The sequence below is a fragment of the Zeugodacus cucurbitae genome, chromosome 3 (genome assembly GCF_028554725.1).
Source record: "Zeugodacus cucurbitae isolate PBARC_wt_2022May chromosome 3, idZeuCucr1.2, whole genome shotgun sequence".
In the NCBI taxonomy this organism is placed as follows: domain Eukaryota; kingdom Metazoa; phylum Arthropoda; class Insecta; order Diptera; family Tephritidae; genus Zeugodacus; species Zeugodacus cucurbitae.
Window position 1 is genome coordinate 8,383,728 of NC_071668.1, and position 19,213 is coordinate 8,402,940.

A 19,213-nucleotide genomic window follows, 5' to 3' on the forward strand; every position below is an offset into this window, starting at 1 on the left:
TAAGTCTTAAGCACATATTTCATTTGTTATTATGCACTCTACTTGCCATACAACATCTCGTTAGTCAATCAAAGTAATCTCTAGTCTGTCGCATGGCTCGAGGCGCATGTCAATTTAATTTACTTACAATAGCGCTATCATAATAATAATTTAACTGCCAACATAGAAAGCAATATTTCTTCATTTAATGTTAGAAAATGTTGTAATTGAATTTTATAGCTGTAAATTTATCGTATACTCAATATCCACTCAATAGAAGTTACTCTCATACTTATAGTATGGTATTGATTTGTAATTTTGTGGAGTGAATAGTTTAATGATTAAATAAAATCAATCCTGTTGTTGCACTCAAATAATTCTAATAATTAATTTTGCATTAGTTTTCGATTTTTGATAAATAAAAAATTATTCAAAAATACTGTGATTTGGTTTAGCATGGTTTTCAGACAGCATTTCGATTAATTTATTCCATATTATGGTTTAAATAAATATGTTAAAATTCGATTTCAAAAAAATAAAATAATTATTATTTATAATCACTTCTAAATTTGCCAACTTATCTTCTTCCATACATGTATAATATATATTTTCTTTTTCATATATAACCTTTACCCTCTTATTGCTCTCCAATCCAAGTGCTGTCAACGTTGATAATTAAGTATCCATTTTAAAACAATACCTGCAATCAATCAAAATATAGCAATCAACTGTCAATTCGACCGCAATCGATTGAGCTGAGGTATTGTAATGGTTCTCTTGTGGCATGTAACAAATGACAATTTTAAGCCACTACAATTCCCGCCATAAATCATTGTAACAAAATGCAAAATAAAAAACAAATTGTATATGCTACATACATGAATACATAGATTTATTACTTGCAACTTGACATTCAAATAAATATGGAAATGTTAATATAAATTTGTATTATATTGAACTCAAACTGGATGTGAAAAAAATTTTCCCATATTGATTACACAAATCGAGGAGAAGTTCATATTAAAAATATTAGTCAAAAAGCAGGAATATCAACAGAATGATTCTTCTTTTTGAGTGTAAAACTCCGATAGTTTAAAAGATTTTTTTAATATTCGATATTTGTAAATCTCTCATAGGGTTTTTCTATAAGAGCGCTAAAAGTGGCGGTTTGGAATATCAATGAAATTCTTTATTCCTGTGAAAGTACATTCAATGACATTATATTTGCACTGCATATTTTTCTTATTGATGAAGCAATTCAGCCAGAAATGAGCCTCTTCGCGGAAGATGAGTTTTCGATGAAAATTCAGATCATTTTCAAGTTGTTGCTCAACCCAATTCACGAACATTCGACGATTCTGGTGGTCAAGTGGTGTCAATTTGATTTTGTAAGAATGTAGGCCAAGATCTTATCGCAAAATTCGCCACAATTACGTCACAAAGATGCCCTATATTTGGCGTGTGTGAGACTGATTTGGGTCTTCCTCAATTGATGCGCTAGCGGCAGCAATAGTCTCGACACTACGGGCTCACTGCCACGGGAACATTTTGTACTCTGCTGCCTGTGGATTCAACTTTTTCCACTAGACGTTCAATTGTTGATTTGACAGGACGATTATGACGACCATAAATTGGACGTAGCGTTCTTACAGTTGAGGCCACCGACTCCGAATTTCGGTAATAAATTTTGATTAAATGGCAAACCTTACTGAAGAGAAATAACAAAAGAGCGGGGAAAAATAAGGCGTCATTGCTGTCCCTACTGTTTTCGGTCTACTTTTGTACGTCCCTATTGAAAACCCCTTTATGTCATACACCCGTATACAAACACATATCTAAAATCTAATTTCTTTCGCATACATTATTCATATACTTTCGGTATTCTCGCGATTATTTCTCCTTTTAATCACGTTTCAAGCCGCACCTTCTTTAAGCTATATTATTTTTTAATATAAATATACATATATAGCGTAAATTATTTTAGTTCAGAAAAAATAAAAACATTTTTATCGACTGCAAGTTTAGCAAACCAGTTTATCGGTCACTTAATGCAACCAACAAATATTTCAATTCCAAGTACACCCTAAATAGTGTTTTGAGTACATTGATATGAGAGAGCGAAAGAATTTGTAGAATTTTTGCCGTTATGAACTTGATTTTTTTTTTGTGCAGGACTAATAAAAAACACAAGCAAACAAACACTCACATAAACAAAGTTAAACGCGGGAAGCATTGGATCAACTCGCATTTCACCGCATTTAACAACATTTCGTGTCCAACCGTTGGCAGCTGTTAACTATTGGTTGCTCACTGCTACTAGTAGTAGCTGCAGTCTGAACGCAAAAGTGACCATTGAGTTCAGTTTATGAAACGATCCAATGAAATGCAATGAAAATTAAGTTATTGCGAATTCATGGTGGTAGTTTACGGTATGCAAGTAAGAGTATTAAAAAACTGAAAAAATGAAACAAAATTCGGGGAATGTAAGAATTTTATTTATGTCGTTGTTTGTTTAAAACAGCAAACGTTTATTTAAGAACGCAGTATGTTGTGGATGTAGTAGTGGTGCATAAAAAATTTGAATTCATTTCGAAATTCCTTTATCTACCACTTCCTATAATAAAAAGAAAATATTTCCTTGTGGTTGAAACGTGAAACTTTGTTTTTTATTTTTAACGCAAATTAATTTAAACAAAATTCATACTTTTTAAAAGTGTTATCTTGAGCAGTTTTATAAAAAATTTAAAGAATTTTTTAACTCCAACTCTAAATGGAAGGATTTTTTCTTAATTTTAAAGGAAGTCGGAAATTTTGGTAAAATTCATAATAAAAAATATTTTTATTAACCAAACGAAATGCTTATAAAAGCATGATTCTATCATTACACTATACGACAAAATTGACTCCTTTGTCTGGGTATTGAATGAAATAAATATTTTTCGAGAGATAAATAAGTAATTTCTCCGCTTAAACGGTATACTTCCAATGTGTATATAGCTATAATTTAATAGCCTTTTCACACAGCCAAATTAATTGATCAATTAACATTTTGATTGAGAAACCATTGAGAAACTCTCCACACTGCTGGCTACTCAAAAACCGATAAATCGATCTTAATCAGCGTTTTAATCGAGCAGAGACCAATTAATTGATCAATTAGCTCCTGTGTGAAAAGGCTATAATATACTAAAAGCATTTATTTTTGGCAAATATTGTAAGTCAATTAATTACGTTAGTTATTTTATTTTTAAACAGTACATTTTAAAGCATTTAAAGCTCAAAATAAGTGAAAAGTAAATAAAAAGACATTTAAAATAATTACACGGGTAATAATAATGTGAGAAAATTTAAAATAATTGCATTTTTTAATACTTTAAATATTTTGCATTTCAAATTAAAGTATATAATTAGCCACGCTAATTAACGTTTAAATTCTTTTAAAGTGCTAGTTATCAAGTAGAAACATTAGTGGATTATTAAGGCGGATTAAAGGGGATTAACTGGATTTAATTTAATTTATTTTATATATTTTTGGAATTAGTTATTATTTTATATTCGAATTTTCATTTTTTAATCAGTAAAAACTACACAATAAATAATCTAAATTTATCCATATCTAATACCACCATTTTATAACTAAAATTACTAATACGGGCAATTTAAAACAATTGAAGAGCCAAGTCCTTACAAAAAAATATGCTGCCATAAAAAATATTTACCTGCGCAGTGTAGATTTTTGAATGTTTAATTCCCAAATAGCAAAATTCGTCAATTTTTTTACAACTTTTAGAAAAAATATTTTTGCCAGCTGTTCGTCAGGGCGTATGCGTGATATTTCATATGCAAAAATGCATGAATAATTGAAGCGGAAACAAAGTCTGCCAAATTTATTGTAAAAATATCATTTTAAATTGTACCCAAAGCGCGCGCATTCAACAGAAATCGCGTTAAAATATTTTATAACGGTAGATATTTACATCAGTTCATTTTTGGTTTGTGCCTTTTTCCAACTCATTTCCCAGTCAATCATTTAGTAATGAGTCGTGTGTGTAAACATAGCATAGCATACATAATATGCATTTAATTAATTCCAAAAACGCTTTGGCAAAAAAGTTGCAATGAGAATAACATGAATTGCAAGCAGCGAAATATACACAGAGGTGTGTAAGTATAACAGCAACACAAAGCTCAGTCGCTACAACAGTTGCAGATACAGATACAAAACGCCCAAATCAAATGCTGAAGTCAACAGCCGGCCATACAACAAGTTTAACTGTTTAATAAAAGAAAAAAAAAACAAAGCTCACAACGAATGCCAGCGAAACAATTTCCACTGCATGATTAACTGTTGCCAATGGCGGCATGTGTGGCGAGCAGCCGCACTCACAAAGGCCAAACACTTTATACACGCACCAATACAAATTAACGCCTACTTCGCTGTACATTGAGAATAAATGCTATTTAACGGTATTTATTTGCTATGAAAGTTAATTTATTTACAAATTGCAACAACACAAACAACAATAAGCACAATACATTAGTATTACAAACAATTGTAGCAGCAGCAGTAACAGCCAGCTAAAGCCATAATAAGCAAGAGCAGCAGATATTCACCATTTAATCCATGGCAAAACAAAGGCAAATAGATAAATATAAATGGCTGCATGTGTTGGTCTATGTTTGTTTGTGCTCATGAACTGCATATTTCTCTCTGGAAACCCGTTTCTGCGCGCAAAAACCAGTCTACAGCTATAAGAAATTCCATTGAGGTGAGACGACATTTACTCGGTTGTTGCAGCAACGCACCTTTTTTTCAATAGCATGCCATGAGCAGGCCCGTTAGGAAATCTTTTATATAAATACTTTGAAGAAAATTGTCATAACAGTTCAGTGTTGTTGGTAATAACCCCAATAATAACTTGTAGTGAAGTAATTGAGGAATGAAAAAATGTTTTTGAATTTGTTAAATATGCTCACAAAATTCTTTGAAGTTTTTAAAAAAATAAAAAACAAACTCTAAAGATGTGTGTTCAAAAAATAACGGGAATTTTTTTTTTAAATATTTATTAGTCTTTTGAAAAAAAATAACGAGATTTTTTAAATACACCTCTTATACATATGTAGAGGATGTCAATTTCTTCTTGATTGGAAACTGCGTATTAGTTTTCTAAAAAACATCCATTTTGTCTAAATTGATCTAAAATTAGAATTTTCATCATAACTGGAGTCTGATATGAAGAGTCTTAATAGCAGTAAAAAAAGTGGTTTCCTAGAAATCATGGCGTAATCTGCTATTTATTAATTACTACCGTCGGTTTTTCGCAGCTATCACTAAAATCGCCCAAAATACAATGACGTTATTATTTATTATTGAATTTACTAAGAAAACATTTGAAATTTTAACGATAATAAACACACAATTTTACCTTTAAAATTCATGCAAGATTAATCTTATACATACATACATATAAAAAACTTATTTTTTTTTTCATTTTGTTTTGCTTATATACAGTTTTTGGCATTATTTTACTTTATGTTTGATAAATTTGTTTTTGTATAGATAAAATATAGTGTTAGAATCAATTACCCAGTTGGAATTATTTGCTTTGTTACCGATATTAATTTCTCACCTAAAAGAAAGAGGCAGAGAGAATAGTTTTAGAAAAATGAAAAAGAGAAAGATGGAGAGGGAGAGACAACAGTTTCATGAATTTGTCATTTCCAATTTATTTATTATTATTGTTAGTTTGGGTCTTTCCCAAGTCATAGGAGTTCTAACTGGCTGAAGTCCCATCGCGATTCACGGGGTCAAACTAAAAAATTATTAAATGCTAGCTGCAGAAGCTGCTTGGAAGAGGATGAGGTAGAATTTTCCCAACATTTCCTATTGGAATGTCCCGCCTTTCGGAGATCTAGGCAAAAGTTTCATGGATCTCATTTTTTTTGGTCAGCACCGCAAATTAGCAGATATAGAAGTAAAGAAAACTCTGCAGATTTGTGGTAGGTTCTAGGCGCTTTGTCGATTTTTATATTTTAGTTAGGAGGTTGGATTTTATGGCATCACAAAGGACTGTTCATAATAGTTAAAGAAACAGCCTTCGTACTTAACCAAACGTAGTTTGGGACCAAGAGAGAGCAGGAAGAGAGAGATAATGTTTGTGTAATTTTGTGAATCTTCAATTTTTATTCATCTGTCAAATTTATTTACAACATATGGCAACTCTAACAAGAGTCATATAGTTAATTATAAATATCAGTAATCCCTTTAATTATTATATTATCTGATAGAATGCTACTACAAAACCGAATATAAAAATATTTCGGTTAAATATTTAATAATAAAATATCTTATCTACCGATTTATTTGCAAGATAAGCAGTCGATTGGTTTTTGTTTACTATCAATATATATTTGTATAAAATATAAATACCTTATATATGTATAATAGGTATATGTATGTATGTATGTATGTCTAAGGCATACTTGCAACTTCAACTGTTGACAACAAAAATTGAAATGATTAATGACTGCTCAACATTGAGGTATTGTGTTAATGAGCTGTTAAAAGCTTTCAATTTCGTTGACACTTTTGCAAAATACAAGAAAATAGATCAAGTTCACATGCAGCCGCGATCGTTTTGAATTTCTCAAGGCCGTAAAGCGATGTTAGGAAATCATTTCACCAATTATGAATATACATATTTACATGCACACATACTATTTACATACATATGTACATGACATATTTATATACACTACTGTATTCAAACTCATTCATTATTGTTTTTACCCACACCTGTTTTTTTTTTTTGTTTTCTTTTCCAGTTGAGTGACGACGACTACGTTTCAAGGCCTTCCAACAAACAACAACAACAACAGCAATCGATCTACATTGCGCCAATTCCGCTTCCCATATACAGATTGAAAATATTATTGGTCATTTGCATTTTAATACTCCGTAACATTAAGACAACCAAGCTGTTTCACGCTTAATAAATCGAGTTGAGAAAAACACGGCGAAAGAGTGGCAAAGTATGCTGTGAATATTGAAGAAGTTGTCAAAAGAGAGCAGGCAATAGATCTGTTTGCGTACATAAACCAGACGAAATACATAAAATAAACTGAAACAAAAGATAGAAAAAAAATTGTAAAGAAACCGTTCAACGACTGCTCGTATTACCCATTGACCAAGAGACCTACTGATGTGGCCAACTTGTGCTCACACAGCTGATCGGCGGCGTGTTAATCAATGAGCGCCAAATGACGTCGCTAGACTTGACTCATTCGCCGAAGACGAAGTGCTAAATATTAATTAAATAAGCTAATACGCGAAATAGTTAAAATACAAACACACAATTGGTAAAAATACAAAATATGAAATAAAAAAATAAAAAATATTAAAACAACATTAAACCGCTGCCAACGTTCGTCGCTCACCGCTCGTTCGATCGCGCAGTCAATGCCAGCGTGTTCAGTGCACTAAAACGCCACGCAAACGTAAAATTCCCATGCTTTTTTATACAACAAATAATAATAAAAAAAGTAAAATAAAAAGCCAACAAAAATACATTGCAAACACAACAACAGCAAATCAGCATTGAGCGTAAAAGTAATAAATTCTCATTTGTAGCAACCGTAAAACGCAAACTAACAAAATAAACACAGTAAAAAAACGTTGAGCTTAAATTAAAAAAAAAGACAAAAATATAAAATAATTAAATTTCAATTCATTATTACTTAGCAAAAATATCGCCAGTACTGTTATCTCAAACCGGAAGAATTCTTATATCTACATTTCGAGAGCTGATAACGATAGCTGCATCACCTACACAAAATAACGGTCTCAAAACGCGAGCACAGCCACCACCTACACATTCACACGCCACCACATCCACCGGAAAGCATGTCACAAGTGCCAACGCAATTCAAACTCACCCACACCGTACCGCCGTCAAGTTGAATGCGCCAAAACGTGTGTGTTCTTAACCATAATATACTATAATTTATAAAAATATTCACCATAATTTGTTACTTCAAACCATAATTGTACTCTACACGCGTATCTCTTTTGTTTTCCTCGTTTTAGTTCAAACACAAATTTGGTTTGTGTTGTTGCGGTGCTCATAAATTTAATTAACTATTTTAAGCTGTTATTGTAGCGATTAAGTGCAATTCAAAGAAGCAAAGGAGCTGCTAGCAAAAGTAATTTGAAACAAACACAAATTCATTTACACAAACACCACACATATACATACATACAAACATACAGAGTTGCGCGCCAATATGTCCGCCATGAATTTTACACGTAAACTGCGCGGTCGCATGCGCTCCAATACCTGCCGCATCGTCTTGCTCACCTCCCTGGTGTGGGTGATTGTGGATTTTGTACTAATCGCCCGCTATTCGGATTGCATTGGACGCGACGGTTGGCGGTGTAAACGGCCCGGAGAGTATGATGTGGAGGTGAGTTTAAAGTTGATTTTATTTTACAAATAGTGGTGTAATATTTGTACTCTACATGTGACATTGTAGATACAGATACTCATCCAAATATATGTATTTTTTACATTCGTGAAACTAGTATTAAGACGCACAATACATACTGAACAGTATTCTACAGAACTACAGACTGTTCCAGCCTTTCTTTTTTATACTCTCGCAACAAAATTGCTAGAGAGTATTATAGTTTTGTTCACATAACGGTTGTTTGTAACACCCAAAACTAAACGAGTTAGATATAAGGTTATATATACCAAAGTGATAAGGGTGAAGAGTGGAGTTCAAATCCGAATGTCTGTCTGTCCGTCCGTTCGTCTGTGCAAGCTGTAACTTGAGTAAAAATTAAGATATCTTGATGAAACTTGGCACACTTATTTCTTGGCACCATAGGAAGGTTGCTTTCGAAAATGAGTGAAATCGGACCACTCCCACAAAATGGCGAAAACCGAAAATAAATAAAGCTATGGAAATAAAATTTGGTATGAAGGATTGCACTATGAAGGGGCATATTTGGATGTAATTTTTTTGGGGAGGTGGGCGTGGCCCCGCCCCCAAATAGGTTTTTTGTACATATCTCGGAAACCAATAGAGCTGTATAAACCAAACCTTTTGCAGTCGTTTTTTTAGCCACTTCTTAATACAGTCCCAAAATGAAAGAAATCTGATAATAACCACGCCCACCTCCCATACAAAGGTTAGGTTGAAAATTACGAAAAGTGGGTTAACTCAGTAACGAAAAACGTCAGAAACACTAAATTTCACATAAGAAATGGCAGATGGAAGCTGCACTCAGATTTTTTTACAAAATGGAAAATGGGCGTGGCGTCGCCCACTTATGGGTCAAAAACCATATCTCAGGAACTACTCGACCGATTTCAATGAAACTTGGTTTGTAATAGTTTCCTTACATCCCAATGATATGTTGTGAAAACAGGCGAAATCGGTTCACAACCACGCCTACTTTCTATATACCAGAACTTTGAAGACGATCTGAATCGTTTACTTTACAATATATAAAGTAAGCACTAGTTAAAATATCGGTGCTGAAATTTGCACAAATACTATGTTTATAGTGTGGCAGCCCCATTCTAAAAATCGCCGAAATCGGACCATAGGTTTTTAAGGCCCCATATATCGAACACGAGGACCTCGGTGCTTCTAACCTCATATTATGGTTTCCAACTTTCAATGGACTTTATACAATATATATGAAGAATATGTGGGTCAAATTGCGAGAGTATAAAATGTTCGGTTACACCCGAACTTAGCCCTTCCTTACTTGTTTCTTTTAAAAATACTCCCATTAATTCCTAAATAATATTTTAAGTGTTCAATTTTTTGTCCACTTTCATTTTTATTAAAATTGCTCCTTACTAAGATTCTTATTCGGCAAAGTACTTTTTTACACTAAAGGCTTAGGTCTGCTAGGTCTTAACACACATTTCATTAATGACGTCATTATGATTTTTACGGTCTCTTATTTAAATATGGAATTGATACCAGTTTCAACTAACCTCAAAAAAATCGTGAAATTATCTGCTCATCGAAGTAATCTCTCAATAAATCCATTGATTGATGCGATGTGAGGAAAGTGGCATCGTCTTCTTGAAACCAAATGCTGCCGAGATTACGAGCTTCAATTTCAGGCATTAAATATTCGGTTATCATGGCGCGATAACGGTCGCCATTGACGGTCACGTTCTCACAGGCATCATTTCCTCTTCATCCCAAAGTCCTTAAGGGGTTATATACAGTTAGACGGCCGAAAAAAAGTGAATTTTCCAGAATTTTTTCTGAGAAAACTTTTTAATTTATTGATCCAAAAATTTATACACATATTATGGTATCTTTTAACTGTATTTTAAGACTTAGTTTTAGTAAAAATATTTATTTGAAAAAGAGCTACAGCTGATCTCCAGGAGCTCCTCTCAAAAAAGACGTTTTGCGGTGACCACTATATCTCGGAACTGGATCATCCGAAATTAAAAAACCAAACAGATTTCGTTAAAATAATGTTAAATCTAGTAATTAATCGAAGGAATAAGCAAAATAAAATTTTTTGACAAAATGGCGGTTTCTCAAAAAAAAAAATTGATTTTTCACCGAAATTTCGGCCTTAAATTTAGTGTCCGACCGATACCAAAATTTTAGCCGATGCCGATGCCGATGCCGATTAATCGGCCAGTTGGCAAAGAATCGGCCGATGCCGATGCCGATTCTTTCATCAACCACTTTATTTAATAAATTAGTATAGTAACAAAATAAAAACAAAGACAAATAACATCACAAAATAAGTAAACAACTCAATTCATGTGTAAATATGAAGTTGTTCAAAACTAAATAAATTATTATTATAAGATATATATTGATAGAACAAACAAGTTATTCGCGTTTTCTCAAAGCGAATCAGCAATCAGCAATATAGATTTTTTCCTTTAAGGGGTGTGACATTTTCAAAAAATCGATTTTTTATTTTTTGCTTATTCGATAGCGTATAGTTTCAAAAATATCCTGTGAAAGCGGTAAAATCGTATCTTGAATAATTTTTGAATGGCAGCGTCCTAAAGAGCAATCCCTCACAGGTATAAACCGCTATAGTCGAAACTTTAAACGCGTTATTCTCGACACGACTTTTCACAAAATAACTGACATCATAACTCAACGAAATATTGACCGATCAACTTGAAATTTAAACTGAATGTTCTTGAATATATTTACTATACAATGACCTACGATCTTTTTGATTTGTTGAAAACTGTCAATTTGGCATTAAAAAAAAATCAAATTTTACCTAAAAATTCGAAATTTTTGTCAGAACTACGCCATTTTATTAATGTTTGATATTTTTCAATAGCCGTAGGTCCTTGTATAGGGAATATATTCAACTTTAATAACCTTTTTAAATTTTTGTGTTTCAGTTACTCATTCGGCCGGAATCATGTCAGCAGTTGGGGAACTTTTTTTGGCCCCTTAAGGACAAATATGAGCATTAAGGCCAATATTCGAAAATAGTGGGTCTAGTAAAAAGAATCCGTTATTTTCAAAGGGATGACTTTTGTCTTTTATATTACGCATTGTGAAAGGTGGCAAATAGTGATAGTGACTTAATAGAAACTTCGGAAGCTTGTTTCGGAGATTCTTTTCCATGCACCTTATAGTCCAGGCCAGCACCAAGTGATTATTGTACTTGACCCTGTATATGGCAAACTTTTAAAAATAGATTAACCTAGTTACGGATGCTTCTATAATAGTGGCTTTATGACATTATTTTCAAAATCTCAACAACTTTAAACAAAACTGTACATATTTGGCATAAATCGAATGTTTGTAGTGCTAAATAAAACCTTTTATTAATGCAAAATTATTGAATTTCTCTATACTAGACTTAAATTATCACCATGATGAATTGTTAGTTTAGTCAAATGTGTTTTATTTGGTAAACAGAAGAATTCAAATTTTATGCTCTAAAGAAATCAAAAACATAAAAAAATGATATTTAAGTATAATCCAAAAGAAGTAGAAAGAATCGGCTAAGAATCGGCCTAATATGGCCGATGCCGATGCTTAATTTTGTGGCCGATACTGGCCGATGCCGATACCAAGGCCGATTAATCGGTCGGTCTCTACTTAAATTGCTTATAAAAAAAAAATATTTATCGGAGAGAAAAAATCTACGATTAATTACTAAAAAATATATTTAAGAAGGTCGTGTTAAAATTTGAGACTAATCGGTCTAGCCGTTTTCGAGTAATGTTGGTCACCGACTTTGAAAACACCATTTTGAGAAAAACGCGTTTAAAGTTTGGACCTTGTACTTAAAAGCACTCTAAAACGCTTTTTCAAATTTTTCATTTGCTTGTAACTTTGAATTTTCTGTGTGTATTCTTATATGTACATTAAGAAAATGAAATAAAAAAAAATAGATTTTTTGAAAATTCTAACTGTATATAACCCCTTAAAGCATTGCAAAAACGTCAGAATATTTTTTGTAAAAAAAAAAAATAATTTCGAAATTTTTTCTAGTTTTCTAAAATTTTTATTCAATTCTAATTTTGAAAATTTATTGTATTACACTGCAATTTCGTTGTCCTTCCACCATGGGAACTTTCAATACATATACACATAAATATGTAAAGTACTAATTAGTTTCCATTAATTATTTTGTTAAAAAGTTATTAACCGCACACACAGGTCGTGCCGCAGAGCACATAAATTTTAGGCAAAACTTTGAAATTATAACGATATGAAATTACTTTTGTTTTAATTAAATGACATACTATTTCACTCGGTAATATTGCAGAGCTCACACGTATTGTTCAGATATATGTATGTATGTATGTGCCAGCTAATGAAAATATGTATTTCGGCTGATGAATGTGTCTCAGCTTAAAAGTTAAATGCAGTAAGACCATAAAGTTCGCGCTGCCAGAGAATGCAGGGAAATATTTGTCCCTGTTGGTACAGATTTGCATTTGGGCACATATACATACATATGTACATACATAAGAACATGCAACTAACAGTAGTTTGTATATATGTATGTATATTTAAGCAGTGCTTGCTCATAACTTTTAGTTTGCTATTGTTTTTGCAAGCTGAGCACCAACACTTATGCCATCTACATACTATTCTGTATAATGAAGTTGTTGTTGTTGTTGTTACTACTGTTGTTGTGTTGTCTCGAAGAGGCACTAGCTCTGGAGTATAACATTTTAATTAACACGTCATGAGCGGCATTGTCGACGTCGTCGTTGTTGTTGTAGTACACCCAGCTATAGTGCGCCACTTGTTGTTTTTGTTATTATTATTGTTATTGCTGTTTCGCCGAGCTGGACATCTACAGCCGGTCTGTCGGCCATCCGTTCTTATAATTATTATTATTTTGTTGTAATTTCCTGTGGTTGTTGTTGTCGGCATGTGTGCGGTTATTGTTGTTATTGTAGCCAGTCAACCAACCAACCGACCGGCATTGCAATTAATTACACAATAAATCTTGCCTTAAATCAGAATTACAGTGTTGAACTTGGCTTGTGGCACGAACCAGCCAGCAGACACCACATAACGCATTGCTCCCGTTGTTGTTGTTGTTGCCATTGGAGCACACGCTTACGCACTGAAACATACACGCAAAAAAAAGCTGTGTGGGCTAGCATTGCCGGTCCGACATTGGACGACTTGGAAACAGCCACAGCAGCTGCCTGCCGACGTGCTTCATTTGCCTTTGTCGACTGCACATTTGCTCCGCTTTGCTCGACGATTGCTGGGGCTTTCCATTCATGAGTTCACACATCGGCCCGTGCGCCTCGCTGTCTGCTACACATTTGAGAATCTCTACTTTTACATATGAATGTATGTTTGTAGGTATATTAGGTGTGATTGCGTGGCCGCTCAGCTGCTCAGCTTTTTGCTGTCGTCACTGACACCAGTAACATTAGCAGCGTCTGTGGCGGCGACAAGAGTAGGATTTTTTGTTGTAAACGGCATGTGACCAATGACGGCAGTGTGACTTTCAAGCATATATATAGTATATGTATACATATATATATTCCGACGTTCTTTCATACGCCAGCACATGCATAATGCATACTCGTGCTATAAATATTGTAGTATTTTCATAACAAAAACGTTATTTGTTGCATGCCACTCGGTCCGTGTCGTTTGTCTGTACTCTTTAAGCTAACTGTGTGTCGTTGCGTATGAAAAAATTTATTCTTTTTACAAGGATGTTGTGGTATTTCGAGCTTCAAGCTCAACCACATTCGTATTGCCTTCTAGAAATGTATTTATTTTCTGATTACTACGCTTTCCAAGTATTGGCTGATTGAAACAGATGTAATTTTATCGTTTTCTTTAATTCTTTTTTTGTTATTCTCCTTTTTCGAAATGAGATTGAGCCAAACTCTTTGTTTCTACCGAAGTTTTGTAGTTTTATTGTAATTGTATAAGTATTAGATAGTAGATATCTGATTGTTCCTGAGAAAAACATCTATCTTCCATAATGACTTGTCTTGATGACTGTTATTTAAGTCTAATATCTTAAAAATCCACCGGTATAGGATCATTAAATTCAATGATGAATTATTGCTTGTTCGTGAATTCTTGGCCAAAAACAATATTGTAACGATGCCCTAGCCTCCATATTCGACAAGCATAATATAAAGAGTCAAAGGTTATTCCAATAGCATAATGTCGAATGATTAAATAAAGAACGAAAATTCCCGTTATTGTTTGAATATACTTCGTATTTGCTTTATCAGCATGAACCATTGATTTAATGTACCTCCAGAAAGTCCAACGAAGTTATATGGTTTTTTGCAATATTCAGGGAACAAAACTAAGCTCTTATACTATTGGTATCATCGTTAAGAACTACAAATTCGCAAACCATTTATCTATAACTTTCATTCTTGATATAACGTAACGTTGACTAAAAATTTGGTTAAGAAATTTAGCCGATTATGCTTCCCATTATCATAATCACCGTATATTTCTCTAATTGCAAGAAAACCTTCAGAGTTCATTAAGAAGTCTCTACGCAGAATGACAGCGATTTTTAAGATTCATCGGATTCAATTGAAACTCGTTATTCGGAGGTTCTTGAGGTCGCGCATTATGAATTTGACGTTAAAAATGGCGAACCAATATGGTGGACTCATTTTAAAATTTCGCCATTTTGAATTTTGGAAAATCGACACCGGATTCATAATCAGAGACCCCGAAAACGCCCGATTTTCGAGCGATTCCGATGCTTTTTCAAAATAGCGTCCGCCATATACATGGTATCCCATAATGTGGGATACATTTTCACTTTTGAAAAAAAAACGACATCGGATTCGTTTAGGCGAATTCGATGAAGTTAAAAAAATGCTGTTCGTCATATTGGTTTTCTAGGGTTATGTCAAAACCCTGATATGATAGGGTAAAATAGACCTCGGATTCTGATTCAGTGACCCCAAAAACATTGGGCACACATAGTAAAATCCCTAAGTCACGACAAACTTTTTTTTATGAGGCTGTGTTATTAAGCTTCAATGACAGCTTATTGAATGTAAAAATAAAATAAATAAAAATTTCAATGACGTACGATTTTTTTGTAATCTTGAAACACTATGCGGCTTAAATCGAAATGTTAATTTATCAATAACTGCTACATATTGTCATTGGTTTTAAAGAGAGATTTTCCATGTACTTGTGTGTCATATAGCATACGGCCAACTGTCACATATAATACAATAAACAGTATTTTTAATTTAATTCTCACCATTCAAAAAAGTAAACGCAAAAAATCACATATAAAAGTGCATGCATGCTTTATTAAATTTAATTTTTCCATTATGAAAATTGTCGCCTTTTTCCTCTAGCACACTTCTTTCATTATACATTTTCCTTTCGGCTTACCGTTTTGCAGGTGCCAGATGCACAAAGGCTTGTCGACGAACAAAATATGGTCGATGACAATGAAATTAATACAGAAAAGAGTTTGGACGGTGATGCTGGCGGTGGTAAGGGACCGGGTGGTTTTGCGGGCGGCGGTGTTTCCATGACATATCGCAGTATACTGTTGAAGAAATGGCATTCAGCGCCAACGGTGAAAGAGGAGAAGGGCAAACAAGGCGAATTGGGAAAACCAGTTAAAATACCACCGGAAATGAAGGATCTGATGAAGGAGAAATTCAAAGAGAATCAATTCAACTTGCTGGCCAGCGATATGATCTCGCTGAATCGTTCGCTGACCGATGTGCGGCATGATAAGTAAGTACAAGTGAAGAATATATGCGCATATATGCATAACCTCAAATAAATGAATTTTAATTTTGCAATGCAAAATCGTTCATTATTTACATATGAGTATCTGTAAGTTTAATTTAATTTAACTCACTACCAACAACGCACATTCGTACTCTATATTTGCAGTTGCAAGAAGAAGCTTTATCCATCGAAACTGCCAACAACCTCAATTGTGATAGTTTTCCACAATGAAGCGTGGTCAACGCTGCTCCGCACCGTTTGGAGCGTTATCAACCGTTCGCCGCGCACCCTACTCAAGGAGATTATACTCGTGGATGATGCCAGTGAGCGTGGTAAGTACGAAGATAACTGTAAAGCGTGATAAATGTAATTGAATACACATTGTAAATTATTAATTTATGCAAATAAGTAGACAATTTTCACTTAAAATTCCATTTCTTTTCACTTTAACTCTACTACTCGCTCACAGATTATTTGGGTAAAAAGCTGGAAGACTATGTGGCGAAATTACCGGTGCATACATTTGTGCTGCGCACAGAGAAACGTTCCGGTTTAATACGCGCCCGTCTGTTAGGCGCCGAGCACGTGACGGTAAAACCACTGATAATATTATTTTATTCTTCGGATGTACCCCCTTTTAACGCATTGCTTGCCTATGCCACTTGTGGCTCGTTTTTTGGTTTTGTTTCTGTTTTATGTAGGGTGAAGTCATCACATTCCTGGATGCGCATTGTGAGTGCACAGAGGGTTGGCTGGAACCGTTGTTAGCACGTATTGTGCAAAATCGTCGCACTGTGGTGTGTCCCATAATTGATGTGATCTCCGACGAGACGTTCGAATATATAACCGCTTCGGACTCAACGTGGGGCGGTTTCAATTGGAAATTAAATTTCAGATGGTAAATTGAAAATTGTAATGATTTGTGATTGCCTTGCCTCTAATGAATTATTGTTAGAGTTTATTACGGTTAGAATAACTGTCGCTCTCTAAATTATTTATGCTGCAAGAGTGAATCTTGAAGCTTTTATAATATATTCCAACTCATTTCATATAGTGTCTTGAGTATATATTTGATAATTTATATCATTTAAAATTCAATACTAATTTCAAATTTTCGAAATTCCATTCTAGGTATCGTGTTCCTCAGCGTGAAATGGAGCGTCGCAATAATGATCGTACAGCGCCATTGCGCACGCCCACCATGGCCGGTGGTCTATTCTCGATTGACAAAGATTACTTCTATGAAATTGGTTCATATGATGAGGGCATGGATATTTGGGGTGGTGAAAATCTAGAAATGTCCTTCCGGGTAAGTCACTCCACTTTGACTCACCAACTTTTTTACAAATCAATTTTTTTTATAAAAAATTTAAAGCCACATTTAATTTCCAGTCAACTAAATATTGCCGAATTATTGTCGGCAAAACATAAATGAAAAGAGTTGCTCATATTTTACTTTTAGTATTGCAACGAGCTTATGATTAATTCTTAATTTTTTGCTCGTATTTGCGGCATAGTTTTTAAAACGAATTTTAACTACTACTACTACTACACTTTAGATATGGCAATGTGGCGGCATTTTAGAAATAATACCCTGCTCTCATGTGGGTCATGTCTTCCGTGATAAGTCGCCTTATACATTCCCTGGCGGTGTGGCCAAAATTGTGCTGCACAATGCGGCGCGTGTGGCCGAAGTGTGGTTGGATGAGTGGCGTGATTTTTATTATGCAATGAGCTCAGGTTCGAAATTGTGTCTTGTTCACATTGTTTCCTACTACTACTACTACTGCTACTACTTACTACCAATAATACTACTTGAGTTACATGAATACATTTGTTCTAAACTAAAACAAAAACTACCGACACTTTTACTACCACTACATTACCACACAAATTACCCAAGTAATCTAAACAATATAAACAATATTTTTTTTAATATATTTGGTATCTTAAATCACCCACCACTTGTGTATTAACTATTTTAATCTCAACTTTAACTAACAAATTTAAAATTAATTACGAGTTTTTTGAACATCACTAAATGTAATTAAAATTTATTTTTTACATTTATTACATATTTTATTCGAATAACTATTTTATTCATCTTCTACTTATTCCTTTCGTTATTATTTATCCATACTCGAATTTGACTACTTTTGAAAAACATTATTAATATTATTATTAATAAGCGTTAATGTCGTAAACACAAAATTTTCTATATTTAAATCACTTTTCATAAATGAGAATGGGAATTTATATGCGAAATTACTAACTAAGGTTTTGATATGCATATTTTTTATTTAAAAATATTCTTCTATCGCCTCAAAGTGAAAATTATGCAGTAAACTTATGTAATTAATAGTAACAAATTAATTTTTTTCGTTAGATTTTGAGTACAGCGCAGTATTTGCAATTTAAAATTGAGGTTATGTGCTGATTAGCATTTAGAGTAATAAAAGTAACATGTATCTTTAAAAAAAATTAAAATATATAAAATAAAATATTTTAAAATATTAATTATTGCCATCAAAATATAAATTCTATTTTCATTTATGTAATATTTTTGCTATAAAAAATTTAATATACAGTTGAACTTCCATAACTCGAAATTCTCCATAACTTGAACTCTTGAATTAGCAATAAAAGTTAAATTTCATACAGATTTCCTGCCGTAACTTGGCAGTCTCTCTGTCTCGAAGTTTTTTTGTGGATTATGCTGATTCGAGTTAGGGAAGTTCAACTGTGGTTGGTTTCACATACTCGTGTGTAGTGATTTTTACTATTGGCTTGCTTCCTGTTCATTTAAATGCTGATTTTAAAAATAAACCCCATAAACTTACTTTCTTTAAGTAAATTTTAGAAAGCTGAAAATTTATTTATTTTATTTTTATATATTTATTATAACTAAAATACCGTTATTTCACCCTATTTTAACTCTATTAACCTTTTGCATACCTAAAAATTCTGGCTCATCGCAAAATATTTC

The 19,213-nt window shown here is 33.3% G+C and overlaps 1 protein-coding gene and 1 long non-coding RNA gene across 5 annotated transcripts in view; both read left to right on the top strand.

Annotated features, from left to right (window-relative positions):
• Nucleotides 1-19,213, top strand: part of LOC105215278 (polypeptide N-acetylgalactosaminyltransferase 5) — a 56,664-nt gene that overhangs the window by 31,465 nt on the left and 5,986 nt on the right. Inside the window, exons 2-9 of one of the 4 annotated variants that reach the window (XM_054226649.1) lie at nucleotides 6,805-7,476; nucleotides 7,721-8,442; nucleotides 15,887-16,230; nucleotides 16,393-16,559; nucleotides 16,697-16,818; nucleotides 16,929-17,125; nucleotides 17,359-17,536; nucleotides 17,787-17,967. In XM_054226649.1, the coding sequence (XP_054082624.1) occupies nucleotides 8,263-8,442; nucleotides 15,887-16,230; nucleotides 16,393-16,559; nucleotides 16,697-16,818; nucleotides 16,929-17,125; nucleotides 17,359-17,536; nucleotides 17,787-17,967 (1,369 nt within the window). In that variant the 5' untranslated portion in view covers nucleotides 6,805-7,476; nucleotides 7,721-8,262. Of the gene's footprint in view, nucleotides 1-6,804; nucleotides 8,443-15,886; nucleotides 16,231-16,392; nucleotides 16,560-16,696; nucleotides 16,819-16,928; nucleotides 17,126-17,358; nucleotides 17,537-17,786; nucleotides 17,968-19,213 lie in introns of all 4 variants that reach the window. The other 3 variants (XM_054226651.1, XM_054226650.1, XM_054226648.1) reach the window with 3 other exon arrangements.
• Nucleotides 8,449-10,440, top strand: LOC128920132 (uncharacterized). The gene is made up of 2 exons (XR_008470256.1): nucleotides 8,449-8,681; nucleotides 8,966-10,440. It is a non-coding gene; the product is annotated as an uncharacterized LOC128920132 (long non-coding RNA).